This window comes from Amblyomma mixtum, chromosome 1 (assembly GCF_055824585.1).
Source record: "Amblyomma mixtum isolate Tamu chromosome 1, ASM5582458v1, whole genome shotgun sequence".
Lineage (NCBI taxonomy): Eukaryota > Metazoa > Arthropoda > Arachnida > Ixodida > Ixodidae > Amblyomma > Amblyomma mixtum.
The window spans coordinates 282964037-282980060 of record NC_143012.1 but is presented as its reverse complement, the minus strand read 5'-3'; the positions used below and the strand labels follow the sequence as shown (position 1 = coordinate 282980060).

Below are 16024 nucleotides of genomic sequence, written 5' to 3'. Positions count from 1 at the left end.
ATAAAGGAAATAAAATTTGTGAGTTTGGAAAGAGCCTGAAGAAAAAATTTCTGCTGTTTAAACCACTGGATGTAGATCCTGATCCTTTCTTTCTTCTCTCTTTTAATGCTGCAGGGACCCAAGCACATGGGCGCGGCATTGCCAGGTCTTCAGGGAGATCGACTTGTGTGATGAGTTAGCTTGTAAAAAAAAAAAAAAAAGAGAAAGAGCTGCTCTCTACAGGTGGAGACCTGCGACAAAAAAATTAATTCTGGCAACTCAACGGGACTACTACTTCGCATGGCTTGTTTCACTTCATCGCTGGAAAGGTGCAGACTGTTTTCAGTGATGGCAGTGTTTCTCAGTGTGTGTGTGCAAGAATTGATGACACACTGTCGTTCTCCACAACACCTTGTTTTTCTTGCCCTGGGTTTTTATTTTTTACTGAGGACATGTTGAGAATCTTACTGGTCCTTATTTTTAATGAACTAGTTTATTACCAGACGCTTTTCTTTTTTTTTTTCAACCTCAATTGGTTCTGCAAGGCATTGACTAGAAAAAGTCCTGGGTGCACTGACAGGCCAAATGTGTTGCACATCATCACTTCATCGGACCATATGCAGGCTTGCTGGGAAACAAGTTGGTAGGGGTGAGGTCTTCATGGTCGGGCAATGGCTTTTTTTTTTTTGTAGCGTGTAACCCATTAGTGTGTCTGAAAATAATTTTGTCCCTTTTTATGATTTAATACCTTTAATTAGCTCTTGCCTCTTGTCTTAGGTACCAGTTTTAAAGTCAGCAGCAGAGTTTTAGTGATGCATTATGCTGTGCTGTGAAGACAAGGTACCCGGTGTTAAGTACTGCACTGCTCTCGTCTTCAGTGTTTGTACATCCTGGCTTCTCCATAATCAGACCACCAGCAGGAGTCTTGTCTCAAGTAGTGCGTTGTGTGGAGTCCTAGCCAAATTCATGAAAGCAGGAGGTTCCGATGCTTTTTCTGGGGCAAAGAAGGCATCTAACTAGAATAACCCTCAAAGGTATTTCGTATGTGGCATATTTTCATTGCTGTATTGCATTGACTTTTGCTGAGAGTTTATTGTGGCCAAGAAAAGTTTCCGTGCAGCAGTCTTTAAATTGCACAGGCATGCTCACTGATTAGGTGATGTGGCTGTGATTACTTGATCTAAGCATGGAATTTTCATGTTGGGGCAAAACAAAGATTTCTTTCAGTGTCAGCGCATCTCGTGAGTCGGAAAGAGACGTAGTGTTGCTGCGTGACTTGTACCAGTTTGGTATTTGGCGCTTCCAATTGGAAAGTAGCCCATCACAGAGCAGGAGCAGTGTTTTTAAGCGACTCCATGCTATCCAAGCTCCCACTTCTTTTATGCCATGCCTGGCTGTTGCTTGTAAGATTCTACTAAGCCGTGTTGCAGTAATTACCACATCGCCTTTAGTTAAAGCTTGCTACACAACTGACTGCATTCCAGATTCCATGTAAGGAGCTTCAAAACTGAGCAGCTGATTTCACATAACGTAACATTGCAATGCGTGCGTACATTGAAAAACTGAAAACTTCTTAAACCATACGAAATTTAACCTCAGTCCTGTGTGTTTTTTTTTGTTTTGTTTTTTTCAAATCTTTTTAGTTTACTGCCATTCCACTTTTTGCCAAGCCTTAAATGTCTTAACTACATTTTGAGGATTTGTTTTTTAACTTGAAAGAAGAAAATGAATAAAATAATGTAATTCTTCGGCAATGGAGCACTGTGGAGAAATCAGACCAACAACGGTTACTTTTTTGTTTGTGCCTATTGCTTGCCCACTGATGGCTTAGATTTATGGTCAATTTTCTGGAGTTACTTGACCATATTGAAGACAAAATTTCAACCTCTGTAGTTGATACCTGATACAATGTATGACGTCTGCTTAGAATGCCAGCAGATGAGCTCACATGTAAACTCAACTGGGCTTGACGGGTCAGCAATGCATTACAAGAACTCAGTTTCTTCCTCTTAGCTGGTCATGTGAATGAGTTGTCCTGTGCACGCTTTTATGTCTTTAAGGTGTCTGTTTTGTAAGCAGCTATTGTGCGAATTTTTTTATTTATGTAGGTGTTTCTTTTTTTTTTTGTACATATAGGTATTTATGTGTTTGCATAGCAGCTTTCAGTTCTTATGACAGCCCTCTGGGCCATGTTGAACGTGGATTTCATTTGTAGTTCTGGTTTTTTGCGCATCAGCTGTTACTTTGTGTTATGTGGTGTGCGTCTCTTTGTGCGCATAATAGTGTAATATATAATAGTGCACAGTCCTAGAAGCACATCAGTTGTAAGTTGTTTGTTTAGTATTTTTGCACCCTGCTTCTTTTCTCTTGTCTTGTCATGCTACTGATAAAACTAGTCAGGCAGTGTAACCACCGTACCCTATAGTTGATAGTGCTGTGTTTAGCCAGCATTCTGTTGTGTTCGCTGGCTGCAGGATTATATGATAGAAATTGTGCACACATTTCTTGCCCTTCTTTGTTTTCTTCATTCTTTTATGTCCCCTGCATACTTTAGAGAGGATCATGTTTTGGGCCCTCTACCATCAAGCCTGTAGTGCATGGATTCATATGCCAGCAGAAATGGAGGAATAATTACTAGTGAAGGTTAATTAATTTGCTGCAAAGCAAGCAAATGTGTTAGACGTATGATGTTTTTTTATATTTTTAATTAACCTATGGCCACCATTGCATATGAACCTCGGAAAGATTTCATACAGCAGTTAGAGCACAGGGGTGGGCTAGCTGGTGTTGTGAATTTTGGAACTTTGCACCAGCATAAGGAGAACCGTATAAGAGACCATGGATGGTACATAGAAGAGAACCACATGAGGTGATCACTGGGGTTGACAGCTTTTTACTGCAGTAAATGGACATAAAAAGACTGTGGGTTGAAACTAGATAGATAAGTGTTAGTGCATATTTGAATGCCAGTGTGTGCATTACATGCATGTGCTAGCTGCCCAGTGACGTATTCCTCGGTCTGGTTTCAACCCCCACTTTTTATGTTTGCTTACTGCAGTAAAAGAATAGCTGAACTTTGGGCTGGTCTTGTACACTTGAAAATACAAACCTTAACTTTGACACGCTCTTTCCTTTCCTCATACTGCTGAGTGAAATCATTTGTGCGCATTGATTGGTAAAGCTGTCAGCTCTTTCCAAGTCATTCCTATGATCTTGCATCTAATATATTATTTACAATTGCCACTGTTTGCAGCAGCAGCCTTGATGCTGTCTGGTTGCCATTAACACAAAGTGTCTCCATGATTTTGCATTTTTTGTTCAGTTTTCATGACATGCAGGGGCATGCGGGTCATGCTGAATGTATGGAGTGTACTGAGTGAGGCTCTGTGGTTGAAATGTCATCAGCAGGGGGAATTTTTTTGTTTTCGAGTTCTAACTACGTAAGGGAGGTGGAACACACGCCCTCAAGCTGTCCTTTTGAGTGAAATCGCTGGTGTAGAAAGTGGGAAATAGTTCTGTGCACTGTGCCTCTGAACTCTGACAAAAGTTGGTTTCAGGGTGAATCATAATATAGCGCACTCTGTAGCTCCTTAGGTGATCATGCAGCTCTTTTGCTTGTTACTACAGTCAAACTTTTTTAGCAGTCCTTAATTTATTCCTGAGGTCATCTCAGGAGCCCTAGGGGTTTGCATTCAGCTGTGCAATTAAAAGTTGTGTTGCTGAACATCTCTACGGGTCTCTTTGCCCACCAGAGATGTCAGTGTGTGACACATTCAGTTAAAAGCTAAAAATGATTGAGCTGACATGAGCACTCCATGCAAGACCTGCTCATCAAAGCTTTTGAACGTGATCAGTGCGGGCCCTATAACGTCGGAGCAATATATCTGTAGGAAGGCAACGAGTAGGTTATTGTGAAATGGTGTATGTAGCTGCTCCTCTTTTTATATTAACTGCTGGATGCAAAACGAAAGCTACAGGAGAGTACTGGAATGTGGTTTGTGCATGTGTAATGAATGAGTGCGTTTGGGAGGGCCACTTCAGACACGGTGTTTGTTATGTATCGGAGCAGGCAAAACTTGTTGGAAATTTTTTTAGCATTGTCATATACTAGGAAAGAAAAATAGTCTGTGGTCATGGCATAAGAGCGTTGTATATCATGCATAGACAAGACTCGTGCTGATGGCATCTCTCATTTTTAGTTTGAGTTCGAGCATGTTTTTTTCTCTCTCTCTCTCTCTCTCATTACTTTTCTCTTCACCTCTGAACACAAGTTATGTGCGCATATGTGCAAAATGCTTACATGAGTTTGGTGTTATGCATAGAGGGTTGGCTGTATGGCATTTTCTTCACGTTAGTGCCCTTAGTACCTTCATCCTGCTAAAATACTACGTAGAAACATGTGCTCTGCCATGCTTCTGAGTCACTTACTCAGGCTTTATGTAACTTGTTTTTACTTGCATTAGAAGTTGAGTTTGCTTTACTGGCTGCAATCCCAGAGCTGAAGAGGTGGGAATGGACGGTGCAGAGTTGCTGTTTTTATGGCATTCAAACCCAATTCCTTTTTGAAACTGAGACAACTAGGTTCCAGTTTGCAGCACTTCTACAAAAATCAAACTTTTAATCTGTACTTTTTAAAGCCTTAATAAAGCCCCTTGCCCATTTAAATGCCCTTTTTGCTAAGTGCTACTCTCATGGACTGGTTTCCTGCACACCGCCAGTGGGATGGAACCATGGTTGTCAGGCAACCGCTTACATGTGCTTGCAGTAGCTACACCAGCGCTGCAGGATATAAGAAGCGCTGGCTGCAATGATCAGGCTGCTGTCGTCATTGGCAAATCTCCTCCTCTCCCGTGAATCAAGCGTTCTTGTTGGTGTGATGTGTTTCTTCAGAACCCAACTGTAGAAAACGAAACAGGCTTTGCTGCTGGGTGCCGCTGTTGTGTCCGAGGCCAAATAATGAGAACTTGCGTTTCTATACTGGCTCTGCATCTATATTTGAGTGGTGGCTAGGGGGGCTGTTTTCTTTGAACTTTACTGTATAGGACTTTTAACTTTCATTCTTGGAACTGACACTTGGAGATCAGTGGCTCTGAGGAATGCTTTTTATGTTCATCTAATGACTGAGCTTTGAGAGGGTCCGCATCAGTGAGTTGGCTTGCTGTAGATGTGTGCTGGAAATCTTTCTGCATATTGCTGCAGAACAGAAATGTGTTGCTTGTGTAAATTATTATAAAGAGTGCACTATGTGGCCATCTTTTGCAGGTATTGAGAAAAGTGATTGTGTAAGATTGACAAGTTTATTAATGTGTTTCTCTTGGAAATGTGGGCAAGTTGTGTCTTCATGCTTTCAAGGGCAGTCTTGTTTGGTTTTGCATCGGGTAGTACGCATGGTCTGTGTGTTCCAAGTATGTACCATCATTGTGAGTCACACTGAAAAAGTCACGTGCCTTCACCAGTGTATCAGTACACACCTTGGGATTTTGAGAGTTGTGCTTTTTGGGTGATCGACCATTTGTTCTGTAACTGCACATTTCTTTTTGACGACATGAATTGAAAGCCTCCCCGGAAGCCCGTTCTCCTCCTAGCCTAATTTATCTCATGAGATGATCATTCTTTCCAGAGCACAAGCGTAGATGTAGTTTTGTGTGCGTGTCGTGTGCATGTTTATAGAACCTTGAACTGAACAGTGCTACCTTGTGAAACATAGTTGTAAATACTGGTGTATATTTAATCTTCATGTCAGTGCCGGTCATTTTCTTTATATGTACGTTTATTTTATACATATGTTTAATGTTTATTTTGTCTGTGTAGCTGGACTTTTTTCTTTTTCTGCAGCTTTAGCTCGTTTTTGTTTTGTTGTCATTCACATGCACTGAGTTGACTGCTGCTGCTGCTGCTGTTTCTTCGCATGAACATAAGGTGCAGCGGCAGAATGTCATATGGACCCCAGGAATGCACTGTACATTTTTCGGGACGCTATATAGTAGAACTGCTGTCACGTACAAAAGGAAAAGTATTATACCTATACATGTTGCATTTATGTGCCAGCCAATTCCGTAGGACACGCATGTCTTCTGTAACGTATAAGAGAGGACCTTTGAGTGGTGAGAGTGGCAGCATTGCGATGTACCAAAGCGCACGTGACTGAGCTCCTGTGTGAATCTTGGGAGACCTTTTGCTCTCAAAAAGTCATAATTTCTTTTGTAAATAAAATTAACATCCAAGAAGAAAGAATTCCTAGTGTGCCTCATTCTTTCCTAAGCAGTGGTGATCCGCTGCAAGAGATGGCAGAATGCATGATTGCATGCGCGGCTGCGTGCTGCTCTCTGTTTCGATTAACGTAGTGACGCACGTATCAAGGTAGATGCACGTATGAGGGACAGCGTCTGCTGAGACTGACCTGAAGCAAGAGGTGGCGACTACATGTTTACCAGAAAACTCGCGCGGCGGGGTGTGAATTTTTGAAATTTCTAGGCGCCCGGAAAGGCCATCTTACGCACGTACAAAGGTATCATTTTCTTGAAAGATCGCATTCTTAACGCATATTTTCGGACCTCTAAACACCAGTATGGCTTCCGCGGAAACCACGAAGAAGAGTAATGCTGCAAAATCGATTTTTTTTTTTTTTTTTTTTGGCAGAGATCGGCTTGGTGGGCGGGTAGGAGAAGCGAAGAGCTTGCCGGCGCAATGTGACGTCATAAGGTTAGTGGCCTAGTGGTTCATTTCGTCGGGTCGATATAACGCTGCTTAGATGGCCCTCAAACTTGCCACCATGTTTTGTGCTGTGAACGACTTAGCTCTGGGCAAATCAGCTTTGTTGGCTGTGTTTTATCAAACCTGCATCCGAGCCGAACCCACTGTGCCCACTGATCGCTCATTGCGATGAGGAGAGAGCAGATCCCGTTATAATTGCGCGCGCAGCGAAGTAGTGCGCCGACAGTGTCCCATTGGCGAGCTACCCGTGATGCGTGTCATAATTCCATCCGCAATTAATTCACAGATCGAATGTAAACTAGACCGCAGTTATGTCAGGGACCTTTTTCAGCGCTGTTTTTCTTCGCTCGTCGGATTAGTTCGACCCCCAGTGGCTGGATAGTTCCTGACGTCACGTCTTTCGTGGCGCTGCAGTCAGTCCGGCCAGTGCGGCGCTTCTCAGAGACGCGGAGTGTGTCGTGCCTTTCCTTCTCTGTGGACTGAGTTTCAATTTGAATGATGGTTTGCCTCGTTTTTTGACAACTTAGTTACACCTGTTTGCTTCTGAAGATGTCACAGTCCCAGGGAGGTAAGTGTCGCCTTTTGAGAAATGAAGACCCGATCGGACATCCGCAAGCGCTGCTTCCTTCCACCTACTCCGCGATGCGGCCTATGGCTCGCGAATGGCCGATTTTCTTGCGCTCCATCGTGTCGATTAGTGTCATTTATGCGTGCTATGACGGCCGGGAAATCGCATATTTTAAGGAGGCTGGCGGCGTTGGCATCAATATGGTTGTGGCGTAATTATGTGCCAAATGAAAGGAAATGGGCCGGAAGATCACAGGCTGTCGGGCGCGCGCTGCGCGGAGCGGCGCCGTATTGATTTTTCGGTCGATGGGGTTGGGCCCGCGCACTGGGCTCCCGAAGGTCGTTTGCCGCAGTGTTTGTCACCGGAGTCCTCTTGAGAGCGCAGTAGCCTAGTGGCGTTTCTGTGCTAACATCCACATTTTTTAGTTATTTCGCGTGGCCGGAGCTAGGTTGCGGGTGCATGCTCGAAAGCACGTCAGATCATGTGAAAGGGAAAGTGCTGCGATGAACTCGACTTTTTTCACTTGAACGCGTCGCAACGAATATAATAAAAACCTAGGATATGCGTGTTGCCATTGCGAGCTACTCTCACTTACCAGAAAGCAAGTAAACATTTGCCGTGTCATCGAAGTGTTTCGGTTAACGGTAGCACGGTTCGCGATGGGCGCGGCTCTGTGTCCGTCTGGTCGCGGCATAGTTAACAAAATGTAAGAGAAGTGCTAGCGGTGCTAGCGCTCTTACTACGCGAGATCCGCCTACGTCTTTTTTTTTTTTCTTCGTTCTTTGGTAAAGTAATGGCAGTTCTCCGGAGCGTCATATGTGCGTAGGCGCGCGCCCGCAATGCATGTGCGCCTAGATCTTGACGCGCGCGCGGCTACTTATCGCAAGTTTAGGAACTGCGTCTGTGGACGTATGCACGCGTTTCCTGTAAGAGACGGCTAATCATAACACGTTCTGTTTCGCGCATTTGATGTCCTGTTTTGCGTTGTGCATGTGACACGCGCTGATTCGTGATCTTGGGCGCATATCATTGTCGTGTGGATGCCCATTCTCTTGCAGGTTGAGCTCACGATTACGATACTTCGACCGTGTATCGTTGCCCACGGCGCGTTCTCTTTCTCAGAAGCCATCAATTGCGTCCGTATATGCGCCATGCGTATAGCAGAAGCACTTGCTGATTAGCTTGGCCAGTGCATGGTTTCGTGTTTGACAACTGAGATGGCAGGATGATTCGTTAGCGCTGCAACCTTTATCCGCCTCTGCGGTAGTCGCCTACTCAAGTGCATGAATATGCTTGCACTGAACTCTTGCGAACCAGCGGTTCAGTGCAGCCGCCTAGCTGGAGGCAGCGTAAAGCTGGAAACGCGTGTGATAGCGGCAGCTGTTCCCCACTCTGCAAAGGAAACAAAATATGGGATGCGCTGTAGATCCGGGTGTAGTGTTATGCGCCACTTCGGTGGCATTTTATTATTGGAAAAACTGCTGGCGCTAAAACAGCAGGGCACTTTCAAGCAGCTCGAGGGATGTCGTGCAGTAATAACTGAGAGGACCTACTAATTAAAAATATCTGCTTCACGAAAGTGTATTGCACATCATTTAAAGCTTCCTGCAAGAAGTGATGACATTTTAAAGCTGAGTGAAGATGTTGCTTTCATAGTGTGGGTTAAGTAAGAGCGTGCATTTTGTTTTATGCATCGTTCTATTTTTAAATTTTAAAATTCGAATTTCAACCGTCTGAGGTTCATGCATACCGTGCACCGGGAGCTTGGTGCATATGTTTTGGCATTTCGCTTGCATCGAAATGAAGCTGCAGTGGCGAGGACCAAACCTACAAATGCTCCTCTGTGAGCACATTTTAATGGGTGCAGAATGCAAAAACGCTTACGTACTGAGTCTTTGGTGCATGTTGAAGGGCCCCTGATAATTCAAATTATTCCGGAGTTATGTGGCATTCCTCATAGTTCTTTGACACTGTTGCTTTGACACTTGTAAGAACCCATTAATCAATCAACTTTGTGTGTGAGGCTACTGCTGATAATTTAAGGATGAAAGAATGCGAGAATTCATTTGCTTTGTGTATTGTGCCTCTTCAGAACAAATTTGGAGCTCTGCTAGCTGGGATCTTGAACTTGCTTCAGTATGATAAAGCACCACTTTATAATGCAGTAGCTCTTGCCCAATTAGGTTGCTCCATAAGCTTCATTAACACAGCTTTGTATGACATAGGAAGGAAACAGTCGAAAGATGTCACCTGAAACCTCAGCATTAAATTTGCCTTCCGATTTCGCCTCGACCAACTTTTAAACATGCACCCTTGTCATGTTGCAAGTCTTGTCGTATGTATTTCCAATTGTGACGTTGTGACATGTGCAAGCTTCCTGGTTTAAAAGTATAGGAATTGTGAGCCATGGATATAATAATTGGACATGTGTCATAAGGCAATTTCAGCTCTGAACATAGCTGCACCATTTAGCAGTTACAGATGTGTTTTATAACTGTTTTCCTGCTACTCTGGACATGATTTCATTCTTCTTTTTGATTAAGCTATTAAATGGTTTCTAATTTCTTTTGTTGTTGGGCTTCTCAGTTTTGCCGCTTACAAAGTTCGAAAAGACATTTCTTGCGGTCATGTTATTTCTGTAGCCTATCATTCCTGTCATGTTATTGTTTATTTCATTTGTGTTAAGGTCTCGAAAAAGTCTTGCAATTGGAGTTGCTTTTTACACTTTCTTCTGTACACTTTTGTGATTGTTATGTTTTTGTTTGCTTGTAGTCGTCCAGTTCTTTTACTATAACATTCTTTTCCTATCTTCTTTGGAAATGCCTGCAAGCCCAGCTACAGCAGTTTTACTTTGTGTACTCTTGTGCTGACCACCCTCAAACATCAGCTTTGCCTGTAACTACGTATTTTAATATTTCATTGGAGTTCCCCACTCCAGCGTTACAACACAAGTATCGGGCTCTTTCAAAGCTATTAAAGTGCTGTTAATCTTGCTTTGTTTGCGTTCTATCATCTGTGCCTTGCACTGTTACAAACATAGTGCCTCACATTATTCTGTCTGCCATTGCAGACAGCTCATGCAGTACACTGATGAGTTTTTGCAAACTAATCTTTCTCAGGCATAACAATGGTTTCACAGTGGTAGAATAATGAATTGTCTCTGTTCTCCTATTTTATGAGTGTTTATTGATGTGCCTTTTTATTGTTTTGAAAATGGCACCTGTTAACTGGGATTAATTGATGCAGAATAAATCCAGAAGTAGCTTTAGGGCTACTTTATCAGTGATGCCGTATTGCGTGCTATAAGCTATTCAGTGTAAGCTTTAGTTAACTGTGGTGGTGAATGTTAAATGCAGTAAGTGGTGCATCAGTGTTGTGAGCATGTCATTGTTACTATTAGTTTCCCAGAGAAGAGCAAAATGATTGCATTGACATTGTTTGGGGCCAGAATCAGTAATGTGTGTGTGTGTGTGTTATAATTGTCTGCATATGACTTTTTCTTGAGGTTTACTCAGCTCGGTGACGTTTGTGTTTTCTGGGGTCAGTGGTATTTTTTCAGTGCACAGTGTAACATGTTTTTCACTACTCATTTCTTTCGCTTCTTGTGCAGTGCGAAGGAATGACTAAACCATGGCATCAGGGGGCACAGCACTTGCGGAGGAGACGCGGTGGGCCATCTTTCGAGCAACGGTGTTCATCAGCAATATAACGATCATGAAGCAGCCCTCTCGCACGGTCTACATCAACAGATAACTACAAATGAACTCTTTCTTTTTTTGCCCCTCCTTAGTTTTCATTTAGTTTCCTCTTCCCTTTGTTTTTATTGTTAATTATTGCCTGTTATCAGCTCAGTTTGCTCTTCAGGCTCTTAGTTCCTCCTCAAAGAAAGCTGCCTTTGAAGACCTTGCTTTTTGGAACATTTTGTGTACATATCTTGTTCTGCCAAAGTGCTTACATAGGGTTCACTGTTTTGAAGGTGTTTCTTTCTAACTTGGAACACTTTTCAGTACTTGTGTGTTAAAGACGTTAATTTGCAAAAGGACTGCAGCATCAACAAAAGTGTGATAGTCAAAGCAACTCGTCTTAGCTGATGTCGACACCAACTTCTTCTTGACGGGGGCTCCTCGCTTTGGCCAGAGAAGAGGGCTTTCTAAGCTCGACACAGCTAGGGAACCAAGGAAACCAGTGTGGGCAAAGTGAACTCTTCCCCTCCGCACAGCCTGTGGGGTGCTTGTGCTGTGAAGTGTAGGCTGGAAGAGGGGCGCGAACTGTAGCAGAAAAAGAAAAAGGGGGAAGCCCGAACGCAGAGAGGCGTCGCTGATGGCCGACGCCGTGCGCAAGTACTTCTGCCCACGCCTGCTAGACTACATTGTTGTGTCTGGGGCACGCCAGCCCAACCGGAACCTGCCCGTCCAGCCACCGGAGCTGCTGCGACGGTACCCTGTGGAGGACCACGCAGACTTCCCGCTTCCGACAGACGTGGTGTTCTTCTGCCAGCCCGAGGGATGCCTCCTGGTTGGGCCCCGGCGCACGAGCCTCCGCGAGTCGACCCCGTTTGTCTTCTCACTGACGGAGAAAGACACGAGTCGTGTGCGGTATGGCATCTGCGTCAACTTCTTCCGGCCCATCGACCGGGCACCACTGCGTACGCAGCGGTCGTCGTCTGTCGAGAGTGGAGACGGAGGCAGTGGTGGCGTGCCCGAATACCCAGGTGGCCGGCCCATCCCAGCACCACGGGCCCGGCGGCGCAAGCGTCTGTCGAGCCACTCGCTCGTGTCGCTGTGCATCATCAGCCACCACCCGTTCTTCTCGACGTTCCGCGAGTGCCTTTTTGCGCTGCGCAAGCTGGTCGACTCGTCGCACGAGCGCCTGCTGCTTGGCTCGAGGATGGCCAACAGACTGCCCAGCAGGTACATGACCACACACTTGTTCATACCTAGCATACCAGCATACCTCATACCAGTAGGTATGAGTTTTGGGCAACATAGCGGGTCTTTTTCTGAGTTCATTCATTTATCCTGCGAAGCCAGTTCTGGTGTAGGCTCCTTCTCACTGCTAAACAGAGATAAATGGAGAGCCATTGAGGAATCGCATCATCAGCTCCTGGTCTCTGCTATTCCGCACAACCTTTGATGAGGCACGCTCAGAGTGTTGTGTTATTGCTTTTGCCTCATCATACGTATGGTGCAGTCTCATAAAGAATATGCTTTTTGATGCATTTCTTTTAATGGTAATTTCTTAAACACAGCATCAAGGTGAAGGCAGGTCTTACAGCAAAAATACAATTAAAGTATGTGTGTATTTTGCCTTCATCATTTGCTAGCATCATAGAGAGAAACTAAGAATGAACTTGGCTAAGCAGGTAAACGCATAAGTACAGTGGTAATATGTTAGAGGGAAAAAACAAGTAGAGAAATACACGTGAGATGCATGAGGTAAAGCATATGAAGAAGCGCATACCAGTTTAAATGCAACAAAAATATCCAGCAGCATATTAGGTCGAGCTGGGCCCACTCAAACCACATAGCCACATGACACATTTTCGAGAGTGCTTAGTCCCCAACTTGCTTGAGTAACTTTCATGGTAATTAGAAACTGAATGCAGGGCTTTTAATGGTGCACCACAATACTGATGCCATTTTGTGTGGAGGAAGTCATGCAGGTGTTACTGCCAAGAAATGTTCAAGCAGGGATAATTCAAGCAGATTGGCTGTTAGTAAAAAATTGTAAGAAGAATTCAACCGTAAGAGTTAGTAACAGACGTGGGGAAGCAGGGACTCTCAGTGATGCTGATAAAAGTGCCGGGTGGGTGGTTTTAATCGGATCTTGCCCTGGAAGGGACAGATATGTATAGCATGCCATTGTCTTCTATTTCTTTCTTTCTTTTTTTTTCAGAGACAACGTGTGGAATGTTTTCTTAGGCCGCATCTCTGAAGGGTACTCGAGTGCTGTCCTCCATGAAGTGAGAGAAATTGAGACTTGGATGTTGAAGCTGCTGAGTGCACCTGTTCCTGTGCCTGGCAAGACACGCGTTGAGGTTCGTCTTCGACAGCTTTGCACATTTTATTGTAGTAAAGGGAAGCCGCATATTCTGGAGCACTGATTCCCTTTGCTCCTTGAGAGTTTTGCTTGAAGTTGTTTAGAAGTAACAAAAAGTAAATGATACCTTCTCAAGGATACCCATGAGTACACGACATATAAATTTTCTTTACAGCAAGGAATAATTTGAATAAGTTAGGATTTTCCTTCCGTCGGCTTAGTTGTAATCACAAAAGGCGTTATGTGCAATCGAAACTCAGTTGTACTAGACCGCCCATAGTGATGTCTAACTGAGAGGTACAATATTTTTGGTTTGGGCACTGCAAATTTGAAGGAACAAAAGACATGATGAGTGACATGTAAAGTGCTTTGTGATTGGATTAGCATACACTCTCTGAATTAGCATGGCATTACTTCTTTCGTTTCTTCCTTGTGTATCCTGTAAAATGTGAGCCCAGTGTTTGCATGCCTGCTACTTGTAATGAAATTTAGCAGCAGAGGTAATACATGGTCTCAAAATATACCACATGACATTGCAGTGGCACACTGAAAGTTAGTCGCTGCAAGTAGCAGAGGGAGTGAGAGATGGCTTGTTGGCCTTCCTTATACTGTTAGGAACGAAAAGTGCACAGTTAAACCACTCATAAGAATAGTGCATGTTGCTGTCCTCTGTGATGGCCACACCCAGTCATGTGCTTTTGATGACTGGTGCCTATCACAAGTCTGGTATGATACCAACCATAGTTTTCCGTTTTCTTTTGCGTCTGTTTTTACATCTTCCAATGTAAACCAAAGTTGGTAGGGTGACTGTGTGAACAATCTTACCTAGGGACATGAAAGAAGCAGCAGGCGGTCAAGTAGACCTAATGAGGAGGAGGACTCATTCTTTTTACCATGTTCCTTTGATACTGAAGCTTCTTTTGTGTTTGTTTGTAAAGTATAAGGCCCTCTAAACAGGAAGGCTCCCAATTCATTTTAATACAGTGAGGCAGCTGCCAGTTTATTGTACCACATTGCATTTATGTGCTCTTTTTGCTATGCCCTCAAAACAGCTGGAAGTTAATTTAAGTGAGAAATGAACACCAACCAAGTTCCCATAAGAAAAAAAAATGCTGTTTCGAAACATACTCCGTTTCTTAATCAAGGTGTGACTGTGGGCGAGTTGTAACTTGGCTTTTTAAGCCCACATATACTCAACTGCCAGGTCACTGAACTTAAACCGTGGGCGCGGGAAGAGGGAAGGGTTCTGAGGGTGCAATTAGCATTCTCCAGCGTCTACTGAATGTGTCATGACTCGAGCAGCAGCCTTCTTCACAGGGCTGGCTTGTTTGGCTATAAGTCAAACTGTCACAGGAGTCATCACTCTCGCTTCGTCCTTTTTTTCTTCTTTATTTAGGAAGGTTTTTTATGAGTCACACCTTTGGGGAATATGCGCTTCTTTTTGTGGTCAGTATAGAAAAGAAAAGCGCCATGCATAGGTCTCAAGTGTGTATCAAATTTCTGGGGCATCCCACTCTGTCATAAAAGCATTCTAATTAATTTTAACAACTGGTTTATTCAACCGGTGCTTTAGTCTTGTCAGCATCAAGTCTATTAAAAAGGATGCTTTTAAATTACTACATCATTGAAACAAATTTTCGATTCCCTTAGAGTTCGAACTATAGAGAGTATACTTTATTACGCAGGTAATGCAGCACTCGGGACAGAAGTATTCTTTGAGTGATGGACCGTGCCCCTCTCTGTCGGTTGTGTTGCAGGTTGCCATTTTACCCAGACGCGTGGAGCAGCCTCTGACCTTTGCACTTCCCGACCACACCCGCTTCTCCCTGGTTGATTTCCCTCTGCACCTTCCTCTCGAGCTCCTTGGGGTGGACACCTGCATAAAAGTGCTCACCTGCATCATCCTGGAGCACAAGGTACTCGACCTTCCTCTCAGCTACCCCTCCAGCTGTTGCCTTTCTTGCCACTGTAAAGGCTTCACGTACCAAGCACTCAATGCTTGTTTCATATTCTGAGGTCTTTCCTTGACCTGCAATGTCAGTGGACTGATTTATATACAAGATGATATGAGTGCAGGGAAGTGAAGATTAAGGATGGTTAAACTATGGTTCATGACCAAAAGATTGCTGGTTTGAGATGCGTTGCCTTATACAGCACAGCAGTAGCACAGAGTTCAAACGACTGTGACATGTAAGCTGCAAGCAGGACCTTGGCATATCCTGGTTGACTGAGATTATGTGCCAGCTGGACATGGAAAAACCGCTAGGGCATGGCACATGATATCCTCATCCTTGTATGATTGAGGGCTGGAATAATGGTTTGGAGTGTTGGCTCAGTATGTGATTTGGGAACATTAGAATGCATTAAAACAATGGATTCATGCCACTTGGGATAGAAACAGAATAAAAAAGTGTTGCCTGTATATCAGTTTTGATTAGCTCTAATTATGCGAGGTGTCTAACTCTTGACAGTGAGACTCATCAGACCCAAGCGAAGGTTCGGACTGTCAGTGTTAATCTAAATACATATCTGAAGCCTTCAGGGTCCCTTGAATGTACGAACAAAACCTGGCATCCGTTGGTCCAACAGTTCTTGCCCTGTGAGTTTTTTCCATGCTCTCTGCTATGGGCCTCTGGGCCTACGTAAACATGCAGTAACGTTTTATGACGTATGTTTAGTTAAATACAAGCATGACAGAAAGCATTTTGAGATGAAAACCACAGG

The 16024-nt window shown here is 43.9% G+C and overlaps 2 protein-coding genes across 9 annotated transcripts in view; both read left to right on the top strand.

Moving 5' to 3' along the window:
- The window catches only part of Liprin-alpha (PTPRF interacting protein alpha), a 57283-nt gene extending 51070 nt beyond the window's left edge, over positions 1-6213 (top strand). For all 3 annotated transcript variants that reach the window (XM_089566237.1, XM_089566238.1, XM_089566236.1), the window contains one exon: positions 115-6213. In XM_089566237.1, the coding sequence (XP_089422363.1) occupies positions 115-171 (57 nt within the window). In that variant the 3' untranslated portion in view covers positions 172-6213. The remainder of the gene's footprint in view (positions 1-114) is intronic.
- An 886-nt stretch (positions 6214-7099) lies between these two features.
- Rab3-GEF (Rab3 GDP-GTP exchange factor) overlaps positions 7100-16024 on the top strand; it is a 73053-nt gene continuing 64128 nt past the window's right edge. For 5 of the 6 annotated variants that reach the window (XM_089566233.1, XM_089566231.1, XM_089566232.1 and 2 more), the window contains exons 1-4: positions 7101-7261; positions 10872-12171; positions 13157-13298; positions 15058-15216. In XM_089566233.1, the coding sequence (XP_089422359.1) occupies positions 11582-12171; positions 13157-13298; positions 15058-15216 (891 nt within the window). In that variant the 5' untranslated portion in view covers positions 7101-7261; positions 10872-11581. Of the gene's footprint in view, positions 7262-10871; positions 12172-13156; positions 13299-15057; positions 15217-16024 lie in introns of all 6 variants that reach the window. The other variant, XM_089566235.1, reaches the window with a different exon arrangement.